The sequence below is a fragment of the Malurus melanocephalus genome, unplaced genomic scaffold (genome assembly GCF_030028575.1).
Source record: "Malurus melanocephalus ecotype Western Australia unplaced genomic scaffold, MMel_1.1 scaffold_0, whole genome shotgun sequence".
Taxonomy (NCBI): Eukaryota; Metazoa; Chordata; class Aves; order Passeriformes; family Maluridae; genus Malurus; species Malurus melanocephalus.
The window spans coordinates 5,188,549-5,198,017 of record NW_026623232.1 but is presented as its reverse complement, the minus strand read 5'-3'; the positions used below and the strand labels follow the sequence as shown (position 1 = coordinate 5,198,017).

The window sequence follows — 9,469 nt, the reverse complement described above, 5'->3', positions numbered from 1 at the left end:
CGGAAACTGCAGAGCCGTGCCCGCCCCCGGCCGCGCTCGGCCAGTGAGAGGCGCTCCCGGCGGGCGGGCGGTGCCGCTCCCGGAGCCCGGGGAACGGGCGGTGCCTGCGGAGCAGCGCGGACAGCGCGCATGGACGCGTTTACTTTGGACCGGGCGGTGCGCCGGGCGTAAAGAGCCAAAGCAAATGGATTGGGAAAGGCGCAGTTCCTGGCAGTCCAATTGTTCTTGCTGGCAGAGCCAGAACCGGCCCTGGATAAGGCAGGAATGTAGCTCCTTTGTGTCTAGTTCCTGGAGCAATGTGTCCAGGGAACAAGCAGGAGCCACGGAATAATTCTCATAGCGGTACTGTTTTATTCCGTGCTCTGTTCTGTGTCCTGTTGTTTTAGATTAGGAAATCAAAGAAAACAGGTTTATGCTGGAAGCTTTCAGTGGTTGCTTCATGCAGAGCCCTGTAGGGTCTTGAATGTTCACGACATCATTTTTACATTCATCTGGTTACTTTAGGACTCACCTTAGAGCCATCTCCTGTCCAGGGACTGTTGGGTCCCCAGCAAGATACCAAGAGCTGATGTGCTGGCTCTGAGGACTTAATACAAGTGATTTGTTATCCAAAGCCTGCAAGGAGCTGAGAGTCCTTCCATACCTCTCTCTTCCTCCTGCTTCCTCAAGTGCCCCTGTGTGCCTGGAAGCCARGGAGCACAGCAGCCTGGGGAAGGAAGCTCACCACATCCCTCCAGTACCTGGCAAAAGGTTTGGCTGGATGTGCTTGGGGGGTGCTGCAGCCCTGGCTGGAATTTCCCTCCATGATGAATTTGTCCCATCCTTTGCCCCTGGAGAAAGTCAGTAGAGAGTGACAGGGTTTGCCCAGCTATTGGCTCCACTGTGCTGGCTCCAGTGTGCTGACTKGGCATATCCCAGTTCCCTGCTGCCCTGCTGCCTTGTCTCTCCCTTCTCCCCAGATTAAGGCATCTGTTTTCTTCCATAGTGCATAAATTGGAGGCTCCCTGGAGCCAGGTCTGCCCAGCTCTGCATTTGTGCAGGGAAACCCCATTCTCCCTCTTTTTCTCTGCACAGCCCCTTACAGGCAGGGCTGGGGAGGCTGTCTGTGTCCATCAGCTGCTTCCTCTGGCTGTGCCCCTGCAGTGCTGTGTGCCAGCTGCCTTGGTGTCCAGAAAGAAGCTCCCACACATGCACCCAGGGACTGGGATGTRTGGATTGGCCAGGAAAATAAAAATCACTGTGTCTGARCTTTCYTTTGTTTATTTACTTATCTTGCTAGTAAACAGAGCAGCTCTTGGAGATTAGGCAGGATGSAGAAGAGGAAGGGAGACCGGGCACYGAGGTTATGACCTCCTTGTGGATGCTGGGCTGTTTACATTCCCKGTTTTGGTCCCAGTAACTACTGCAGGACAGTTTTTTCCCAGCACTTTGCCAGGCTGCAGAGCTTTTCCCRTTTGTGCTGTTTCTGCCCTTTTCCCAACAGCACTTTCTGCCGGGCACTGCTGCCACAGCTAGCATAAGGCAGCTGGCAGTCTGGTGTCCCTTGAGGGCCAGAGTCCTGCACTTGGTCTGCTGCCTTGTGTTTCATGAATGAAAGCCTCTGAATGGGGATTTYGGGAGCTGTTAGCTCTGCATAGCTGAGCTGAGCCAAAACCCGAGGCTCTCTGGAGAGCTGCAGGCAAACCCCAGGCTACTCAGACAGACCATGGCTATGAGACATGTAACTGTCATTAYTAGCCAGCAGCTGCTGGCAGGACCCAGAGAGTGAGACAAGGAGTACCCAAGAGCATTGAAAAGGAGGGATTGAGGAGGAGGAGTGGCAGCAAAGGTAGCACAGGGAGTGTGGGCTAGGAAAGATGAGAGTGGGGCAGGAAAGATGCATGTTGGTGTCCTGGTGTACTCTGCTAAAATCCCATTGCATTGCAGGCTGTGCTGGCCACTGTGGCAGAAGCGATGGGGGTCGGGGGTGCATTCCTGTGCAGCTGAAGGAATCTCACCTGGTGCTCCTCAGCTGCTGGGTGTTATGAAGCAGGGGCCCCCTCTGTTGCCACAGCCACGGGCAACTGTTTCCTGCAAGGCCCACCCTCTTTCCCATCCTGGGTGTATCCCGGGTGTCCCCTGGGGCAGAGTTGGTGGCTGCAGCTTCCCAGCTGGAGCGTAAGCAAGCAAGGAGCTGACACAAGTGCAGACAGTGCTGGTGATGTGGACAAACGTGCTGAGAAGGGAATGAGCTGGACAGCCGAGCACGGCAGCACATTTTATGGGCCTGCAGAGGAGCTGAAAACTGTCTCAGCTCCTCGGAGAGCTGCCAGCCTAGCCAGGATGGCATTCTGTTCTGTACCATCAGGGCTAACTGCTGGAGACAGTGCTTTCCCTCCTCCCAGGGAATTCTGTATCCCTGGGGGCTGAATGTCATCCCCCAAGTGCTTGTGTGAGGGAGGACAAGGCAGGACGGAAGCTGGGTAGAGCCTGGGAGCACTGGAACATTGTGTGCTGGGAGGCTGTTTGGATTAGAAACTCTCAGCGGATAAGTGGGCTGGATAAAATGCCAGGGAGGGGAATCAGTTTGCTGAACTCTAGTAATTGGACTCATCTGMAAGAGCCGGGTAAGCAAAGCGAGCTGCTCACACTCAGCACAGGCAGAGAAAAGCAGCCAGCAGAGGAGAGCCAGCCAAGCCACGGACCAGCAGGGGCAGTGGGGCAAGCTGTCAGCACGGCACAAACTGTGAACACTGGGTGCATGACATGGGAAGAAGTGGCATTACTGCTGGCTGCTTAAGCCACTTGCTGAGCTCCAGTGACTGAGTTAAGGCGGACATGGTGCACGGCGTAGGGGGAACACAAAGCACAGTCTAAGGAGAAGGATGTGCTAAGGTATCTTGAGTGTGATATGATTGCTCCTTGGAAAGTCCATGCTCAAAGACCTGAGACAAAAATGAGTCAAGACCAAAGCTCCTTCAGTCACAGATGTAGAGGCAGGAATGAAGCTGCTGAAGGAAGCCCAAACCAGTGTTTTCTGTGTGCTACAGGGGAGAAAATAGGTCACTTAGTAAGTGAAGGGGATGGAAATGATGAGCTGAACTGAGTGTGGAATGCATGCTTAAAACTCAAGCTTCCAGGGAAAGAAGACAAAAAGCCCAAACAAACAGCTGGTGATCAAATGCAGGTACGTGAGTAGCTGGAAAGCTGAGCTCTGTGGGTTTGCAGACGCACACACACGTTGTCTGAGTCATCAGCAGTTTTGGCATGCTTGAAATTCATATCTGACGCTGCAGGTACCAGGGCACGTGTTCTGCTGGTCTTTGCTGATGACCSTGGTAGCAACTGTCTCCTACACTGGTCGTCCTTGGGAAAGTCTGGCTGCCATAACTGCCTGGGTGGCCAAGAAGAAACAGGCAGGGCCTACTAAGGGGAATAACAGCATGGATTCAGTGCCTCAGGTTAGCAAAGGATTTGGTGCAGCTCCTGGCTTGGCCGCCTGTGTGTACGTGTGCTTGTCTCTGCCTGGAAAATGGCTGCTGTCTCATCCTCACATCAGCACAGCACACACAGGCAGGCCAAGYCCATAGCTGGACCTCTGTGGTACCAATGGAGTCCACAATCCCTATGGAAAATGAGTAGGCGGTTCTGAATCCGGCCCAGGGACCATCTCTGCTGCCAGCAAGTTTGTAATTTGTGCCCCCACTCCTTTAGGAGCCTTAAAAATAGAGACCAAGGCTGGGAAGCATGAAGGTTTTTGTAGGGCTTGTTGTGCAGGCAGCCCAGACTGGGCTGGCTGCCTCTTGCTCTTCCCAGCCCCTGGGAGAGGCATGGGAAGCTGCCGTCTGAACGCCTGCCCTGGATGTGGAGCCTCACTCGTCGGCTCATTCATCTATGGCAGTTGCCCAGGTCTGCTCTCGTGATGCAGGCAGCTGGAGGCAGCTGGTTCAAAGGCCAGGCTGGTCAGGAAGAGGTGAGGGAAGTGTGGGAAGTCAGTGCATGTCATGTAGGAAAACAARCTGCAGCAAGGGATGAGGGAGCACAATCCAGAGCTGGGTGGGAGCTGTTGCTGTCAGCATTGCTATTACTGTCCTGGACCTTCATACTCTGAAGAGGTGTTGGCTTTTGTTTTGCTTCCACCTTCCACACAAGTGCTCAGAAAGCTCCGTGGCACCATGCAGGTGTTGGCTGTGGCCCTGCCACCTCTTTGAGGGTGCATGGCAGTCTGGCTGGGCCACAGAGAAGGTGCTGCTGTGGGCTCATCCCTCCAAGCTGGCTTCAGAGAAGCCCCGGAGCAAACCTGGTGTGGCTGCAGGAAGCTAAGCCCTTGGGATGAGACAAAGGGCGGCCTGGACTCTTTGTGGTCACCAAGGGGGGGGTCCGTGACACCAGCAGTCTGGGCTGCTTCCTGGTCACCAGCCAGCTCCCCGCAGTTCCTCTGCTCACGCACTCCCGGCGCTGCAGCTGGTCCCRGGCTCGCTTTGCTCATTGTCTGCTGCGGGTGATGGCAGCTATTCAGCGCCTGCCAGGTTTCAGGGAAAGGGAGAGATGAGCCACTCCTCCACCCACATTCTGGGAAAGCCTCTGGGATGAAGCCCTGCCGATACACACGTTCACTCTCCTCAGCAGGGAGAGTGTGCTGTGGAGCTTATATCCCCCTCAGCCCACATCCCACACCCCCCTTATCAGCAGGAGTGATGCTGGGGAGCAGAGCTTGGAASCAGCCCTGGCTGCTGCCCTGTCCCACACAATAGCAGAGTCTGCTGCTCCCCGTCTTCTTGCCTGGTTGCCTTCCAGAGCCGGGCAGAGTCTCGCCATCACTATTATTTTGCTTTGTGTCAATATTATGACAACTAAAAGCAGGAGAACTGCATCCACATGATAAGCAGCCAGAAGCTCTGGGCTGGGTGTGGATCGGGTTCCAGTTTGGCAGGAGAGAAAAGCGCCTGGCAGCCCCTGCCCACCGACCGGCTGGGCTGGGAAAGCTGGGAGGTGAGGGGCAGCAGAAGCAGAGCAGCAGCCACTTTGTGCGCCTCTCCTCTCTGTTCAGTGCTCACTGCCCTTTCCCCAGGGCAGATGAAACATGATGAATGTGCAGAATGTGCTCGGTTCTCTGGCGGAAGAGTAACCTCTGTCTCTTTCCCGAGCAGAGAGCCGCTCTGTTCCTGCTGGAAGAGTCTCATCCCTCCCGCGGTTGCCGTACCCTGTGCCTCCACCCCTGCGGGCCCAGGGTGCTCCATCTCTGCCGGTGGCAGAAGGTCATGCACCCTTCTGCACCAGTCCATCCTGGCCGCAGCCTTGTTTTTCCCAGGCACAGCGCTCTGCAGTTGCTGGAGAGAAATTTCCAGGCTTTCTGGGGTTTGAAGGCTCAGCTTCTACACAGAGCTTCAGGAGAGGAGCTTGGACAAAGCAGGGTGAGCTGTGTGTGGTTACTGTTTCTGCTTCCTGCTCGGGTCTCTCGGTGCCCCATGTGCACGGGGCTGTTGTTTTGGCTCGGTAACTGCACTTGCTGTTGGGGCTGCTGACAGAATGCTTACCTGTAGGTACCCACGTATTCTCGGAGCTGCGGTTTGGCTCTCCAGTGCCTCACCCTGCTCCAGGGCTGTGCTTTTGTGCAAACACTCATGGCCGGGCCAGTCCCTGCAGCGTGGGGCTGCCCAGTCACTGGCCACTGAAAGCTAAGCTGAGTGGCACTGGGTTTGCCACCATCGTCCTGTTCCTGAGCACTGTCTGGATGAGGGCCACRGCTTCCCAGGGCTTGGGTCTGGCAGTCCCAGGGACGTCCTTCTTTGTAGCATCGTCCCCGCCCCCATGAGGGCTTTACGTCTCGTCTGAAAGCAGTAGCCACGCTTGCCTCGGATTTCCCTTGCCTGGATCGTCTGCCTGGAGCTCTCTCAGGCAGCCCCGGTGCTCATCCCATGCCCCTACCCCCAAACTCTCTTTGTCCTAGGCCAGTCCCCGATGYCTGTGAGCCATGGGGACCAGGCGCTGATGTCCCCAGGCACAGGGCTGGAGTGTCAGGTGCCTGCAGTTTTGGTTGTGGGTCCCCAGGGAGGCTGAGCTCCCCTCCCCAGGAACCAAAACAAACAGCAGAGTTCCTGCCACGTGCGGCCAGCGCTGACTAAGGCCGGACGCTTCCGCCTGCCGCGGGCACAGCGGCCGGGGCTGCGAGCCACCACATCGGGGTGCACGGCCCGGCCCATTTCCCGCTATTGTCAGCCTCCCCTCGGCAAACACATCCYCGGCGCACCTGGGCTGCGACAGTCACTGACGCCACCGCAGCCAGGGACAAGGCATGTGCTGCCGAGGGCATCTCTYGGAGCTGCTGCAGCACAGCTCTGAGGAGTCCTTCGGGCACCAGGAACCCAGGGAGGTTGTTTGCAAGTTGTTAGCTTGAGGTGTGACACTGACAGTTCAGGACTCATTGGTGCAGCCCTGCTTGCCTGTGAGGGCACTGGAGAGCCCTGCGTTTCTCAGAAGTCAGCAGCAGTCTCCTGGCAAAGAGGCCTGGGTTCACTGTGCCAAAAGGCTGGAGCTGGGCAAGCCCCAGCCGGACCATTCCCACCCTCATTCTCACTGTGGAGACGCAAACTGGCGATGATTGACCTGGTTTATCTCAGTGCTAACTGTGGACTGGCTSGCTGATAGTGGAGCTTGGGAGACTCCCTTAGAAGAGATCACAGGAAAGGCAAAGCAGTCAAATGAAACAGCGAGGGTGAAATCTGGGGACTCACGGATGACAGGCAGGTGTGAGGAGCCCAGTGCCTCTCGCCTTCGTGCTGCTTTGACCTCGGGAGTCCCATCACAGTGCAGGACATAGGGAGCTGCTGGTGGGATTCTTGACCACTGGGGTCAAACACAAGAGTGTGACTGTGCTAGGCCCTCAGTCATGGAGGGTTTGGCAGTTCTCTTGGTGGAAGTCTATAGCTGTGTCCTAAATAGCAGCAGAACAAAAACCATGCCCTGAGGATTTCAGCGGTGTTCTCCAAAGGCTTCAGGGCTGACACAGGAGGTCCTGGCTACAGTTGGTTTAAGAATGACACAGGTACAAATTTTTGTTGGGTTCTTTCCATGTGAGATGCCAAAGGTGGGATTTTGTAGGGGATAAGATGCCCGTGAGAGARCTCTGATGCTGAAATGAGGCTGTTTTACAGAAAAGATGACTTAGAAGGATCTTGCCTGCAATGAGCAGGGTGGGGTTCTGCAGGGAAGAGCAGATGCTTGCTCTGGGCTGTTTCAATGCTCACGGACAGCCAGGGGCCTTGCTCTTGCCCCTTACCCAGGAGGTGTAGGAGGCATGAARGTGACCCTGTTCCCTGGCAGGGCTGTGCCACAGCATGCTTGCAGCTGGGTGCCAGGGCTGGCCTTCCCCACTGGACAGCCAGGACTCACCCACAGCCAGGGCACAGCATCATTCCCCACTCTGTGAGCAGGGCAGGGAGGTGGCACAGGCAGGCAGTGCTATATTCCAGGTGATGCTCTCAGCCAGCAGTCACTGCATGGGGTTCACTGCAGGGGAGGCATCTGCTCTTTAAGGAAATGTCTCTATTTTCCTTACGTCCCTGGCTGGTTCCTTGAGCTTCCTCTGTCCCTTGTTCCCAAAGTGCGTAACTCTGCTCCCCAGAGCCCAGTGGGAGGCGGTACAATAAATGCTGGTACATTTATAGCATCGACCTCCAGCCCTACCCTGCAGCTGGGGAAGGACAGAGTTGGCCCCCCGGGAAGGAGCATGGCAGAGGGGAAAGCAAGAAACTGTGGCCCCAGCCAGTTTGATGTTTCTCCCATATGAAGGATGTTACTGATCACAGGTTACCAGTGTCCAAATATAATTTCTCTTCTCCTGTCTCTGTTCCACACTGTCTAGAGAGTGGATGCTCATCCCAGGAATGTAAACTCTGCCCAACCTCTGAGGAAATAGCTTCAGACCAGGAACAGGACTGCACTAAGCAATTAAGGGCTGCTCTCCCCAGCCACACGGCTCCTGGGGGAGAGCCCTTTGCTCCAGTGCCAGAGGCTGGCCTTGTGTCTRAGAGGTGGCCCCAAGGGACCTTCCTGCAAGGACAGGCATGAGGCCCCGTGTGGTCACGGTCTTTGCAATAACAGGATTCTGTCTGTCCAGTGAGCCGGCAGCTGCTGTTCAGGGCGGGCTCTGCTCTTGGATGGGAGGAAAWGCTCCCTTCAGCCCCATCTCACAACCATCCCTGAGGAAGCAGAGAGGGGTCCCCTTGGCCCAGGAGGGTCCATAGGGTGGCAGGGGGAGAGCATAGGCATGCTCCAGTCATCATATTAAGGATGTTACCTGCTCTTTGCTGCCCAGCCAGGAGTAAGAGCATGAACAGGCACTGAACAGCGCCACGGCAGCACCCCCCCGGCAGCTGCCGAGCCGCTGAGTGATGAACTGCAGCACACCCGCCCCGCGGTGGGGCTGGGATTACTGTGTGCTTATCTCTACAGCATCTCCATGCTAATTTGCCAGGCCTTGCTCCAGCAGCTTTCTCACACTTTCAGTGGYACCGATGCCTAGAAGCTCCTGACAGAGTCCAGTTCCTGCTGATGCCTGTGTCACTGCCACCTGCATGGCCCAACTGGGCTGAGGACAGGCAGCTGGCATGTCCTGCATCCCCTGGGGACTGATCCCACGGGSCTGGGAGCAGGCCACTGGAATCCTCATGCCACAGGGACAGACCTCACATAGTGTTAGGTGGGGAAACCCTGAAGCAACCTCCCTGCTCTCCCAGGAGGACAGAAACGTGAATCCTGGCATGGACACAGAGCCCGTTATTTCCCTGGGACCTGCAGCCCACGGGGGATCGTGTTGCCTGTTGGCATCTCATCACATTTCCCATAGTTCCAGCTTCCCTGGCCACTGGGGCTTAAAAATAGAACAGAAAAGGCCACAGAGCTCCTTTGGATTGGCAGTATGGTTTGAACCCCGACCTCCTGTGCTCCCTTCCAAGCTGTAGACCAGAACCGGGATGCTGACCTGAGRCTATGGGGGGCTGGAAACCGTCTGACAGGGGTCCAACGGCAGGGGCTGATGGAACAGGCACGGGGCAGCTTGAGGGGGAAGGGGGTGGGTGGTCACTCACGGGATGTCTGAGTGGGAGCAGGGCATCGGTAGGGAGATGGAGAGGATGGATGGGAAAGGGGCTGTTTATGGGCGCAGGGGAGCCAGGCRGGCACAGAACGGCTGGATGGGCATGCGAAAACAGCATGCCGAGAAGCCCGACACAGCCCCGAGGCTTCCCGCCCACCGGAGATTCACCGGCCGCGCACCGGTGAGCAGAAGCGCCGGGGCAGCCCGATGGAGAAATGGCCGAAGGCGGTGAGGGGACGCTGGAGGAGGGGGCTCCACCGAGCCCGGGAGCACCGGCCATCCCCGCGGCCGCCGGGGCCGGACACCTGCTCCCGCCCCGCGGCGGGGCCGGGGCGGGGCGGCGGCGGGGCGGTGGCGGTGAAATACGGCGGCGGAGCGGAGCGCGCTCCCATG

General features: G+C 57.0%; 1 protein-coding gene across 2 annotated transcripts in view; it reads left to right on the top strand.

The window, feature by feature from the left end:
• The first annotated feature begins 5,089 nt into the window (after window positions 1-5,089).
• Window positions 5,090-9,469, top strand: part of PGF (placental growth factor) — an 11,851-nt gene continuing 7,471 nt past the window's right edge. The window contains exon 1 of one of the 2 annotated variants that reach the window (XM_057373867.1): window positions 5,090-5,393. In XM_057373867.1, coding sequence (XP_057229850.1) covers window positions 5,241-5,393 — 153 coding nt within the window. In that variant the 5' untranslated portion in view covers window positions 5,090-5,240. The remainder of the gene's footprint in view (window positions 5,394-9,469) is intronic. The other variant, XM_057373781.1, reaches the window with a different exon arrangement.